Below are 14789 nucleotides of genomic sequence, written 5' to 3'. Positions count from 1 at the left end.
ACTAATTCTTCCGACACACTTGGAGGTTTGGTTTTAGCTATGTTGTCTCGTATTATTTCGATTTTCTCAGTAAAAAACTTCATGAATTCATTGCTACCAAGGTGCGGTGGAATACCCAGGTCAGGTGGAGTCTGTATGTTTGTTAGTTTAGCAATTGTACTAAATAAAAACTTTGGATTGATTTTGTTATTTTCTATGAGGTTACGGAAGTGCTCTGCTTTTGCAGCTTTTAGTGCCTTTTTGTAACAGCTTGCACTCTCTTTCCATGCAATTTTAAAGACCTCTAATTGGGTTTGTTTCTATTTTCGCTCCAGTTTACGCGTTTCTCTTTTTAGGTCGCGAGTGGTGTTATTATACCATGGTGCTATGATCTTTTCATTAATCTTTTCTGACTTCATAGGTGCGACCGCTTCTAATGTATTAGAGAAAATAGTGCCCATGTTGCTGGTCATGTCATCGAGCGATTCTATATTAGTTGGAAAGGTTATTAGAGTCAGATCTGGCAAGTTCTTTACGAAACTATCTTTAGTTGTTGAGGTGATTGTTCTACCCTGTCGATAACGAGATGTACAACTGATTTCAGCAGTGCGCAGTGTACATGTTATAGTGAAGTCTGCGAACTCTATCAGAAAATTAGTGTAAGGCCCAGGGGGTCTATACACCGTAACCAATGTAAGAGAGACCAATGGTTTTTTACTTTTATTTGGAACAGTTATGTTCAAAGCAAGCACTTCAAATGATTTAAATGTATGTATTGTTGTCCGAGTAACGGTAAGAAAGTCTCTAAAGATTGTTGCGACACCACCACCTCGACCAGCCGGACGTGGCTCATGAATATAACCGTAGCTTGGTGGAGTAGACTCATTTAGACCGAAGTAATCATTTGGCTTAAGCCAGGTTTCAGTAAGGCAAAGTATATCAAAACTGTTTTCTGTGATCATTTCATTTACAATAACTGCCTTTGGATTTAGTGATCTAATGTTAAGTAGCCCAAACTTTAGGCGTTGGTTTTGCTCATTAAATATATTGTCTTATGGTTTAATCATGATAAGATTTTTTCTCTGACTTTTAAATAAATTATTATTTGGTTGTATTATTCGGGGGACAAACACAGTCTCTATGCATTTAGAAGCAGTAACATTCTTAACAGGTGGGTGAGAGCAACACAGACTATGGTTAAAATCTGTACTTACTAGTCAAATGGTGCGTAGCGTCTTTGAGATGTTGTCAGACAGAATTTCCGCTCCAATGCTGCTTGGGTGCAGCCCGTCGGGGTGGAAGAGCCTTGGTCGCTCCAGATATAGTGGCTTGCTGGTTGTCAATTTTTAGACTAACTGAATAGTTTTGAATTATTAAATATTAATTAACCATATATAGGTAAGATACATTTGAGATAACACATATCATTTTATGACATTTATTTAGGAGAAAAAGTGATGGTACATAATTTTCAGGTGTGGCCAACTTGCCAAAATGAACACAGTAGCACAGTAAATTATTTAAGGCCAAACATTTAAAGGCATGTATGTCAGGGATGGGTGCTGGGGGGGTATGTTGTGGAGGAACTGCAGAGGGCATGGGATGGCTTAAAGTTGCAAAAAATAAAAAAAACTTTTATAAGAAGTATTGTGATAACAATTTAATATCTTTCATTAATTTTAGATGAACTGATCCCTTTAAATTTTGAGCACAGACCAGACAAGACTTGCGCCCTCCAGAGGTCCCATTTGTCCACAGCATACGTCATAGAGGTTGTCTAATTTTGATAAAAACATTGTAAAATTAACATTTATTTCACTTAAGACGTAATCATTGTAATTTCTTTCTTACCTTGAAATGTAAGGGTTGACTTTCTGAAATAAAACCTGAAATAATGACATGTGTGAGAACCGTATATGACAGATGTATACATTACACCAGGGGTGTCCAATGTCGGTCCTGGAGGGCCACAGTCCTGCAGAGTTTAGCTCCAACTTGGCTCAACACACCTGTTTGGAAGTTTCTAGTCTTCTTTGTGAGACCTTGATTAGCTGTTCAGGTGTGTTTGATTAGGGTTGAAGCTAAACTTTGCAGGACACAGGCCCTCCAGGACTGACTTTGGACACCCCTGCATTACACTAATCACTTGAATTACATATTTTCCATTTTAAACCGCATTTTAATTTCAGTGGACACTATCACTAAACTAGTGGTGGGCATAGATTATTTTTTTTAATCTAGATTAAAATGGCTCATTTGAATTCTGCCGAAGGCATTCAGAATATGTGTGCTACCCAAATAATGACTAAAAGAAAGTCTTTGAGAACGGGTTTCTCAAGCCAGGTGGCGCATTAGACCAGGGGCTCATCTCCTGTTTCCAAAAGGCATCACAAACTGCTTGAGAAAGCTGTTCTACTATGATAATTGGTGATGAAAATTAAATTATGTTCAATAAGATGAACTTGTGTTTACTTCCGCATTAGCTAAGGGATGATTTGCGTTTAGGTGGTACTTGAGACTGGAAGAGCTCCTACAGTACATTTACATTTAGTCATTTAGCAGACGCTTTTATCCAAAGCGACTTACAAAGAGTGAGGGAGCAACAAGCGATATGTCATACAGGAGCCATAATACATTAGATCTCAATACAAATTTACAGGTTTCAACTAAAGCTAGACCACTACCTGTTGAGAGAAAGTGTTTTTTTAAACCAATTCCGCATTGCACAAGGTGCAAACAACCTTAGTCTTGTCGATGTTTCTATTGGGAAGCTTCTTAAAAATTAATATTCCCTGAAGCAAACCCGGCGGCTTCATAGCTGCATCCATGTTAGCACGTCACGTTTGATGCGGTAATTTCACAGTAACGTTATGTTGTGTTCAGACCAAACGCGAATGGCGCGTCAAGCGCGAGTGATTTAGATCTTTTAAATCAATTGAAAATCACAAAAATATAAGTTTACTCTCAATCTGAGCGTTTTTAAATAAAAATGTAAATAAATAAAGCGCTAAACTAATGTGTTAGGTGGGTGAGGTAAAACTAAATGACCGTTAATGTTTAAATGTCGGAAGTGCGCGGCAGAGCAGATAATGCATGTGCTCGAGGCAAGCGCACATACATACAGCAACAGACAAACACACTAAAGAAATACGGATGCATATATATATGATTGTATTTTCATTAAGCTTAGTTTATTTTCAACTATTAAAGGGCACATCTATTCATTTTATCTGTTAATGTGATTTTATAATTACTGTATTGCACATGTCACTGACGTTTACAAGTTTTGACTATTTTTACCTATTTATTAAAAAAAATTACCAAAAAATAACCATCTCGTCGATCACATCACGGACACAGAGCAACAACATCCGGACTCTGTTATCATTATTCTTGGCGACTTTAATCATGCAAAACTTACACTCGAGCTGCCAAAATACAGACAACACATCACATGCCATACCAGAGACAGAAATATTTTGGACCATTACTACACCACAATAAAGAATGCATATCGCTGTGTTCTTAGAGCAGCTTTTGGACTGTCTGATCACTGCCTGGTTCACCTTATCCCAGCCTACAGGCAGAAACTAAAATCTGCCAAACCTGTGGTAAGGACTGTTAAAAGATGGACCAACGGAACAGAGTGGGCCCTACAAGCCTGTTTCGAGTGCACCGATTGGAGTGTTTTCGTAGCTGCTACCACCGATCTGGACGAGCTCACAGAGACTGTAACATCATACATCAGTTTCTGTGAGGATTTGTGCATTCCTACCAGGACTTCCTTAAAATACAACAATGATAAACAATGGTTCTCAACAAAACGCTGACAGATTCGCCAAGCCGAGGAGGATGCCTACAGAAAAGGGGACAAAGTCTTGTACAGGCAGGCTAGAAACACATTGACAAAGGAGATCAGAGTGGCTAAGAGAACATTATTCTTAAAAGTTGGAAAAACAGTTTTCAGCCAATGACCCTGCGTATGTGTGGAAAGGCCTTAAAGACATCACTAACTACAAGCCACCATCCCCCAATTTTGCAGGCAATCAACACCTGGTCAATGATCTGAATGACTTTTACTGCAGATTTGAAAATGCTAATTTAACACCTCACACCAACTCTGACATTCTCTTTACACAACACCTATCACCTTCAGTCACCCCACCCTCCTGCACCTTCTGCACTTCAGATCAGTGAAGAGTATGTGTGCAGAGTCTTTAGAAAACAGAAGACAAGAAAAGCACCAGTCCCAGATGGTATTGTGGGAGTATGTTTTTATATCATGACATTTATTACAGTGTTTTGATTATCATTTTATTAAATGGTTTTATTATTATGCTTTTATAACAAAGAGTTGTTAGTTTAAATAAGATTTTATACTGTCATAGATGTGAAACAGCTATATGCCTATTGATGTGCTTCGCAACCGGAATATGTGTGAAAGAGGAGGCCAGCCTGAGGTGCAGGCAGGGGAGTTAAGATGAGAGCAACTGACAAAATAACTTCTCCTCCAATCCACAGCAGAAGCAGAGAGTCCCTTATGCTGGAATGCGTACTCAGTTCAACAAACACAAACACATGTACTATGATAGATGATAAGAGTGCCAGAGATGGGGGATCTAATATGCTGCTCCGCAGAAACTACAGACATACTGGGTGGGGGATGTTGTGTATGTTCTTTTGCAGAAACTATGCAGGAAAAAAAGTCAGTGATTGGAGGAGAGGAAATAAAGAAGACTTCTGGGATTGGTGGAGGCAGGGGGGATCCCGGCCCCCGGCAGAAGAGAGATCGGCGTGAAATAACAATAAATGCTGTGACCATGTGCTGTGGGGGTTGTTGTTCCTGGGAAAGACTGAGGAGTGTTGTCCAGCAACCCAGCGCTGTGTTTTTGTTAATCTGATTAATAAACCTCAGTTTGATTAGAAATCGCCTGTCTCCAATTTTTGGACATGCAGGACATTTTTTTAAAGACCAACAAATGGTGACCCCGACGACGTGTTTGGAGGAAAAAGGCGATTTTCGGATAAATTTCTGACCATTTTGAGTCAAAGACGGGATGAGACGGATTCATTTTCAACACAACAGGCGCCTGAAAAAATAAAAAGGTAAGCAGAAACCTGTTTATTCAAAAACTAAATTTATGTGTTGAATTTGATGATCATCTCGTGTAAGTAAAATAACGATTTCTGAGGTTTTTTGATTTGATTAATTGTGGGTTGAGGTAACCCCCGGTTGTGGTAACCGTGAAATATTGTGTTGGAGGCCCTCAGTTGAGGTAACTGTAAATTCAATTGGGTTGAGGTAACCCTCGGTTGAGGTAACCGTAAAATAGTGGGTTAATGTCCATCAGTTGAGGTAACTGTAAATTGAATTGGGTTGAGGTAACCCTCGGTTGAGGTAACCGTAAAATAGTGGGTTAATGTCCATCAGTTGAGGTAACTGTAAAATCCATTGGGTTGAGGTAACCCTCGGTTGAGGTAACCGTAAAATAGTGGGTTAGAGGCCCTCGGTCTGAATGACCGTAAATTCTGTTTATCTGTTTCGTGTGTGTTTATTAATAAAATATCTTGAACGTACGTGTGATAATTAGCTCAAAATTGTGAGTGTAGTAATATAGAAATAATATAATGGCGGAGTTTCAGAAGGAATGTGATGAATATGGATGTCTACCCGTTGAGGTACAATGGGGAAGAGTAGTAGATATGTTGATAGCTCAAGCAGAGCCTAAAAATCATAAGAAAGACAGGAAAATATGGGAGAGTAAATGGAGTCAGATATGTATAGAAAATTACAATTACAGTTATCAAAGTCTGACGGCCAAATGAAAACCAAACAAATGACCCAACAAAGTGCCCCGGTGGCCCCTAGTAAAATTTAGTACTGTGCAATAATAATAAAGTGCATTTTTAAATATATCCTGCAGATAATACACTATCTATTTTTATACAACTTTTTCTGTAAATTATATTTCATCTTGCTATATGTAACGCATACCTTTTACTACAATAGCCTATTATTTTTTACTTGTACATATTTACATACACACATAACTTTACTCTCTATAGCTCTACTCTTATGTTTATTGTATTGTATTTCTTATTTTTTTATACCCATACGCCCTTATTTAAATCATCTGTGTAACTATTTTCTATTGTTTGATGCTCTCTGTGTGTTGTTGCTGATTCTGTGTACTGGATGCTCCTGTCACCAAAACAAATTCCTTGTATGTGCAAACATACTTGGCAATAAAGCTGATTCTGCTTCTGATAACCAAAAAAACAGATTACGTTATTTTCTGTTTTTTTTCTTGTTGCAAAATAATAACCATAAAAGAACCATCAAGTAATGTTGTTTTCTGGTTATTTTCTGGTTTCAAAATAATAATCAAAAACGAACCATCAGGAAACGTTATTTTCTGGCTATTTTCTGGTTGCAAAATAATAACAAAAAAATATCCATCAGGTAACGTTATTTTCTGGTTATTTTCTGTTTGCAAAATATTAACCAAAAACAACCATCAGGTAACGTTACTTTCTGGTTATTTTCCGGTTATTTAAAAAAAACAGCATGCAACGTTCTGGGAACATTATTTTCTGATTACAAAAATAAAACCTGAAAATAACGTTTTTCGGTTCCCAAAAAATAACCGAAAGGGAACCAAAAACTTACGTTAGGGGAACGTTCTGTGTTTGCTTGGATGTTTGAATATGCATAAGTATAAATACATATATAAATTAAATTATTAGTCCAAATCATCAGGAAACAAAACATGAGGGAATATGGACTCTTCTAAAGCCAAAGGAAGCTAAAATAGAACTATAGTGGGTGGGAGTGATTTATGTAGGTACTTGCTTAAAAAACAAATTATTCTCAATATCCTATAGATAGAGGGCTATCTGAGAATTTGACTGAAGAAAGGAAGGCAACCTAAACCGAAACAGCCTAAACATCTGAAACGAACCTATGTAGGCAGCTCACTAGATTTGAAACAGTGCCGCACTGACAGAAAAAAGTACAAAACTGTACCTTTTATCTTTCCTGGGGTCCGTTTTAATAAGGAAATTCAACCAACACTGAGTTAAAATCTGAACTCTGAGTTGATTTACTCCGAGAATCGCTACTCTGAGTTTTCAGTTTCAGACCAGCTGATTTGAGTTAGTTCAGTCCACTCTGAGTTAGTTCACCCTAGGTTATGCGCGTGCAGCATGGTGACGAAAAGCCATCATCAATTGAGTGAAGATAGCACGATTCAGCATGGCAACGGCACATGATAAAAAGTGCTCTGTTCATTTCTCGCCAATCGAATTGAAGGTACTGTTACAAGCGTACGGTGAATACAAGCACATATGTGACCCTGGATCACAAAACCAGTCTTAAGTAGCACAGCAACATTTTTAGTAAATGCCAAAAATACATTGTATGGGTAAAAGTTATCTATTTTTCTATTAACAACTTCAAAGGCAATTTTCTCAATATTCAGATTTGTTGTCACTTACAGATTCCTGAGTTTTAAACGGTTGTATCTCCGCCAGATATTGTCATATGCTTACAACTCATACGTTAATAGAAAGCATGTTTATTAAACTTTCGGATGATGTAAAAATCTCCATTTCGAAAAATTGACCCATAACACTGGTTTTGTCGTCCAGGGTCACATATTTGGAAAAAGAGCAACACAGCCGCAGCAGCAAAAGAAAGAGAGTTGGCGTGGGAGAAAATTGCTTCACGTATTAATGCGCAAGTTTATATATCAATCATTTACATTTAGTCATTTAGCAGACGCTTTTATCCAAAGCGACTTACAGGTGGGGTAGGCAATAGAAGCAATTGGGACAGCATAAGTACAACAAAAGCATAAGTGCAATCAAAAAAACGAGGGCTGGTCTCGTATAACCCAACACAGTATACAGACCCATTCATTCATTCATTCATTCATTTTTTTTTTAAAGAGTAGAGAAGAAAATAAAGTTAGAACAGACCAGTCAGATGTTGACGGAAGAGCTGTGTTCTCAGACGTTTCTTAAAGATGGCTGCAGAATCTGCAGATCTTGTAGCAGCAGGCAGATCATTCCACAAAGGTGGAACAGATCTGGAGAAGGTGCGCGAGAGAGATTTTTTACCTTTTGGGATGGCACCACAAGACGCTGTTCGTTTGCAGAGCGTAGGGATCTGGCGGGTACATATGTCTGCAGTAGCGAGTGAAGATAAGGTGGTGCTGAACCAGAGGTGGTCATGTAAGCCAGGAGCAGAGTCTTGAATTTGATGCGAGCAACTATAGGGAGCCAATGTAGCTTAATGAATAGAGGAGTGACGTGTGCTCTCTTTGGTTCTTTAAAGCTAACTCATGCCACAGCATTCTGGATCATCTGTAGAGGTTTGGTTGTGCAAGCTGGAAGTCCACCCAGTAGCGCATTGCAGTAGTCCAGTCTGGACAGGACCAGAGCCTTTACTAGGACTTGCGTACCATGCTCTGATAGGAAGGGTCCAATTTTCCTAATATTGTAGAGGATGAATCTACTGGACCGGGCGGTGGTGGCAATTTGATCTGTGAAGTTGAGCTGATCATCGATCACCACTCCCAGGTTTCTTGCCTTTCTGGCAGATGTGATGGTTGATGAGCCCAGTTGAATGGAGAGGCTGTGATGAGTCTTAGTATCGGCCGGGATTGCAAGCAGTTCTGTTTTTGAAAGGTTCAGCTGCAGGTGATGGTCATTAATTCAGTGCGAGATGTCAGCTAGGCAAGCTGAGATGCGTGCAGAAACAGTCGGATCGTCTGGGCGAAAAGACAGGTAGAGTTGTGTATCATCCGAATAGCAGTGATAGGAAAAGCCATGTTTCTGAATGACAGAGCCTAGGGATGACATGTTTACCGAGAATAGCAACGGACCAAGCAGTGAGCCCTAAGGCACACATGTGTCGAGATGTTGGGACTCAGACACCTCACCACTCCAAGATACTCTAAAGGACCTACCCGAGAGTTAAGACCTGAACCATTGTAGCACCATTCCGGAGACCCCCAGGGTCTTGAGGGTGGACAGGAGGATGTGATGGTTAACGGTGTCAAACGGTGTCTCTTAAAACCCGACTGTTTGCTGTCTAGGAGGTTGTTCTGGGCGAGAAAGGATGAGAGCTGGTTACATACAACACGTTCTAGAGTTTTCGCAACGAAGGGGAGGAGGGATACCGGTCTGTAGTTTTCTAACAATGCAGGATTAAGAGTAGGTTTTTTTAGTAGTGAGGTAATACAGGCCTCTTTGAATAGGTTAGGAAATGTACCAGTGGTGATAGATGAGTTGATAATGTGGGTCAGAGAGGGAACAACCGATGGGGAAATGGCCTGGAGGAGATGAGTGGGGATGGGATCTAGGGGGCAGGTAGTCGGGTGGTTCGAAGAAATGGCCTTGGAAACATCCTCTTCAGATACGAGAGAGAACGACGGGAGCAAGAATGTGTCTGGGGATTGGGCGTGGTCAAGAGGCGGTGGCGCAGATAATTGATTGCTGATGGCGGTCGTTTTATTTACAAAGAACGATGCAAAATCCTCAGCTGTTAAGTCCGATGGAGGTGAGGGGGTAGGCGGGCAAAGAAGAGCAGAAAAGGTTTTAAAGAGAGTACGAGGGTCAGGAGAGTTATTGATTTTAGCGTGGTAGTACTGGGTTTTCGCAGAGGAGACATCCGCAGAGAAAGAAGAGAGAATAGACTGATAGAGAGAGAGAGAGAGAGAGGTAGGTTCTTTGGATTTCCACCACTTTCTCTCAGCAGACCTGAGAAAGGAGCGATGTTCACGGAGAACATCAGATAACCAGGAGGCAGAATGAGATGCACGAGATGGCCTGGATCTGAGAGGGCATAAGATGTCTAAGCAGGAGGTTAGTGTGGAGCAAAGGGTGTGGGTGGCGGTGTTATAAATCAAGGAGAGAGAACTGTTTAGGGGGTGGGAGAGTGGCAGAGACTGCAGAGGATAAGCGGGAGGGAGAGAGTGATAGTAGGTTGCGTCGGAATGTGAACAGTGGGGAAGCATGTGTAGTGTCTGGAGAAGTTAAGTGGAGATCAAGAGTGATGAGGAAATGATCCGACGTGTGCAGCGGGGTGACCAGGGAGTGATGGGTTAAACAATGCCGTGTGTAGATAAGATCAAGTTGGTTACCAGATTTATGAGTCGCTGAAGTTGGGACTCGCTTGAGATCAAACGACGCAGTAAGGTTGTTGAAGTCAGCAGCCTGTGTTTTTTCCAGGTGGATGTTGAAGTCTCCAAGTACCACCAGAGGGGTACCGCCCTCGGGGAAAGATGACAGAAGCGCATCCAACTCCTCCAAGAAAAGTCCAAGGTGCCCTGGGGGACGATAGATAACTACAACATGTGTTTTAACAGGGTGGATGACAGTAACAGCATGAGATTCAAAGGTGGTGTTGTTGCAAGAGGGTGTCAGCTGTTTGAATTTCCAGTCATTAGGAATGAGTTGTCCGGTTCCTCCACCCCTCCCTGATATGCGTGGGCTGTGAGAGAAAGTGTAATTATTGGAGAGGGCAGCCGGTGTGGCAGTGTCCTCTGGTTTGATCCAGGTTTCGGTAAGTGCTAAAAGAGAAAGACCAGAATGTTTGGCAAAAGCTGTGATGAAATCTGCCTTGTTTACAGCAGATTGGCAGTTCCATAAACCAATACAAAAGGTAATGGAGGTAGTTTTGGATGCTGAAAGAGTGCGTAGATTTGTAGCATTAGCCATGCGTGGCCTTCTGCGTGTTACAGGTGATTTACGAGTTGTAATGACAGTGGGGATTTGAAAACACAAAGTGAAAAATGAAGGAATTTACAAGACAAATATAGAAAAGAGAATAAAGAGAATAATAAGGTGCAATAGTATAAATGCAAAACAGTAATACTCAAGTGCCTTGTCTGTGTCCTTGCTCGGTGGAGTCGCACAGGTGGAGTCGATGGTCTTTACTCTCTTCGGTCTTCACGCGACCGCTGCACGCGGTGGTTAGTCTTATTTATATACCCGTTTAGTCTAGCAATTGAATTCAGCAGGACACGCCTTCCACTTTCTCCCAATATCATGCGAAAACAAACGCAACTATTAACACGTGACTCAGCGTGACTCAGCGGACACACACAATGGGAACGAAACTGCGTTAGACTCAATTAGACGCACACGCACTATTAATCGATTTCACTTACGACTTTCAGATGATTCTCAAACTGCAACAAACTGCTTCTCCCACGAACTGGGCTTAAACAACTGTTTAAATACTTAGCTGGCGTTTGACACGCCTTCCACTTTCTCCCAATATCACGCGAAAACAAACGCAACTATTAACACGTGACTCAGCGTGACTCAGCGGACGCACACAATGGAAACGAAACTGCGTTAGACTCAATTAGACGCACACACACTATTAATCGATTACACTTATGACTTTCAGATGATTCCAAACTGCAACAAACTGCTTCAATCACTTTTATATTTATTTTGTTGAAACTGAAAATGGGAATAATATTTAACTCTCTCTCTCTCACTCTCTCTTTCTCTCGCTCGCTCTCATGTAGGTGCAATCCTTTTGCAATAAAAAGATCTTGGCAGCAGCTGAATATGAAATACAATAACATCATTCATTCAAGAAAGTTTACAGAAATAAAATGCTCTTGCTAGTAGCATGCCTGATTGGGAAAATGTTAAATATACTACTTAAACTGGCCTTAAAAGTTAAGATAAAACGTCCAAACGGGGCCTAACAATTCTCTCCCGACATAAATGTAACTCTCTGTGAAGTAATGCAGCCTCCTCATCTATGGGTTCCTGAATAAACGGACATGCCATTTTAAGGTCTGTGTGAACACCGTTCGCGCTTCAAAAAGGGGTATAGATTGTAACAAACCCTAGGTTTGCAGAATAAAACCTGCTCCCGACCAGGTTAGGTTCACGGACTATGTTACTCTGGTTACTCACTCGGAGTATAAGATACCTCGATTTCTGAAATGGGCTTGACTTACCCCGCGGTTGCGGGTTTGACATACCTTGCGTTCTGAAACCAGAAACCCTGAGTATTCCATTTTCTGGGGTTAACTTACTCTTGAGTTTGCACTTACCCTGCTTTCTGAAACGGGCCCCTGGGGCAGTACCATTAAGTCTTCCTTTTTGCACCTCTACAAATGATAAAATGTTGTATCTTTTGGGGTACATAATTTTAACATAAAGACTCAACTCAACTCAACTCAACTTTATTTATATAGCGCTTTTTACAATTTTCATTCTTACAAAGCAGCTGTACATGAGACACATTGAATACAAGTATGAATTCGAAAGCAGCCCCCCCGGCCAGGCAGATGCAAACGGTGGTGAGGAACCCAAAACTCCCATCGAGAAAAAAAACCTCAGGGGAACCCGGGCCCAACCAGGGGATTCCAGTTCCCCTCTGGCAAAAGATGCTGCCTCTGCACAAGCTCAACAGTGCTTGCACAACAAGGCTTAATAAAATATAAAAATTAAGGATTTAAGATTATCATTAACAATCTAATAGCATTTTAAATGTTGTAGGAAAAACAAAGTTGTCGCGTCCTTTATCCAGCTCTATCCTCTTAGCTCTTTTCAGGTCACCGCTTCCCATTCTCAGCTCTGCCATCAGGTCTGGGCATGAACTGCATCCTGCAGTAACCTTGGAACAAAGAGACAAGACTGGCTGAGAGTAGAGTACTGTTCTGCACTCTTTGATGCAACAAGTACATCATTTGTTGTTGGATGTGTTCCTGGTTCCGGTTGATCTAAATAATGCAGCCTAAATCCTCTGAGGATTAATATTATGGAGGTATAGTGTATGCAAGATTAAAAAGATGAGTCTTTAGTCTAGATTTAAACTGACAGAGTGTGTCTGCCTCCCGGACCGTGCAGGGAAGAATATTCCAAAGTTTAGGCGCTAGATAAGAAAAGGATCTACCACCTGCACTCGATTTTGAAATTCTAGCTATTACCAACTGACAGGACGCCTGAGAGCGTAATGTACGTGGAGGTCTGTAATACAATAGAAGTTCATTCAAATACTGCGGCGCTAGACCATGTAGGGCTTTATAGGTAATAAGCATGATCTTAAAGTTAATGCTATGCTTTATAGGTAACCAGTGCAAGGTTAACAGAACCAGGGTTATATGCTCATACTTTTTTGTACGTGTAAGAACTCGAGCTGCCGCGTTTTGAACCAGTTGCAGTTTTTGTAATAGGCCCGCAGGGCAACCACCTAGAAGTGCATTACAGTAATCTAGTCTTGATGTCATGAATGCATGAATTAATTTCTATGCATCTGACAGTGACAGCATATGACGTAATTTAGATATATTCTTAAAATGGAAAAATGCAATTTTACAGGTGTTGGCGACATGGCTTTCAAATGACAGAGCACTATCGAATACAACACCAAGATTCTTAGCTGATGACGAGGATTTTATGGAGCATCCGTCAATCGTTAAGCAGTATTCTTGGTTGTTACGCATTGCAGTTTTCGGTCCAGTAAGTAGCCTGCTCAGTAAGACCTGCTCTGTACCTTTAAAGGTACAGATAATGCTATGGAAACAAAACTTTTAAAATACCCTTAGGTACACAATCCGTAGATGTTAAAGCCGGGTAGGCAATCCTGTCCAGAAAAGTTTTTTGTCATGCTGGTTGGAAGTCTCTTAACATCCTGATAGCAATCAATAAGTAAAGCGAAACATTGGTATTTTTATTATTATATATCTTCTGTGAAAGGTGTCATGGTTTTGCCACTTCTGTTCAGGCTTTTCCAGCCTTGGGGTAGAACCATGATAGTATCACGTGTTTAGTGTGAGATAGACATGGCTGTGTTTATATATTGGCATGCCATGTACTTTTTCGTGTGTCTCGTCTATGGCCTCACCCCTCTCGTTTACTTGTTAGCTTCCCTTCAGTGTTTCATTACCCACACCTGCCTATTGTTAATTATCCCTTGTTCGTCTCCCTATTTAATGCCCTTGTATTCTCTGTCCTGTGCTCGTTTGTTTTGTTCTCAGTCTGGTTCATATGACTGATGTTTGTTGTTTCTACGCTTTGTCCCAGCGCTAGAGAGTGATCTTTATTGAACACATTGTGTCTTGTTTCTTGTCCTTGAGTTACATAAATTCTAGTCTAGTGTCAGTTAGTCCCCATTCTTGTTTACTTGTCTATTTATCCCTTTTTATTATTGTTTAACCCCAAGTGGGGTTTTGTTTTGTGTTCTTTATTAATAAAGTACCTTTGTTTACCCCTTCATTGCCTGAAGTTGGGTTCAGTCATTTACGTACCGTGACAAAAGGCGTAGGGTCAAAAAATGTTGGACCAATTACTGCCCTCGATCCGAGGGCAATGATACGTCTTGTGCGAATTTTTAATCAGCGTATTTCGAATCATAATGCAGGACAGAGACCCGGTACCTGGAGATGTTGGTTATTGTAGTAATGTAATTTACTTTGTACTGTAATGTTTTCTCACCAGTGGCGATCCGTGACTCCTCTTTAGGGGAAGCAGTTATGCGAAGCTCGGCTAAACATGTAACATATTTAGCCTGTCATGTCAAAATGCGTCGCGAGAGGGAGGGATCATTTGATTGCACTGCTAGCAGGCAAACGTAAGCATTTTTCAAATTATCTGCTCAGTCTTTAAGCACCAAAAATGGTGCTGGGTACCTGTAGAAGTACAATAAGGAACCATTAAGGGTACCACACTCGTGATGGCTATTTTTTTAAAGTTTTGTACTTTTTTCTAACAGAGTACACAATAGCAAACATGGATAAATTATCATACAAAAGGAATTTTCTACCCATGCTTTT

The 14789-nt window shown here is 40.5% G+C and overlaps 1 protein-coding gene across 5 annotated transcripts in view; it reads right to left on the bottom strand.

The window, feature by feature from the left end:
- Positions 1 to 1403: 1403 nt before the first annotated feature.
- mlip (muscular LMNA-interacting protein) overlaps positions 1404 to 14789 on the bottom strand; it is a 63409-nt gene continuing 50023 nt past the window's right edge. For 3 of the 5 annotated variants that reach the window (XM_056760021.1, XM_056760022.1, XM_056760023.1), the window contains one exon: positions 12182 to 12631. In XM_056760021.1, the coding sequence (XP_056615999.1) occupies positions 12482 to 12631 (150 nt within the window). In that variant the 3' untranslated portion in view covers positions 12182 to 12481. Of the gene's footprint in view, positions 1757 to 1830; positions 1866 to 12181; positions 14646 to 14789 lie in introns of those variants that run through there. The other 2 variants (XM_056760025.1, XM_056760024.1) reach the window with 2 other exon arrangements.

This window comes from Triplophysa dalaica, chromosome 11, assembly GCF_015846415.1.
Source record: "Triplophysa dalaica isolate WHDGS20190420 chromosome 11, ASM1584641v1, whole genome shotgun sequence".
NCBI classification, from domain to species: domain Eukaryota; kingdom Metazoa; phylum Chordata; class Actinopteri; order Cypriniformes; family Nemacheilidae; genus Triplophysa; species Triplophysa dalaica.
Note: the sequence above shows the minus strand (reverse complement) of the source record. Positions and strands in the feature narration are given on the sequence as shown.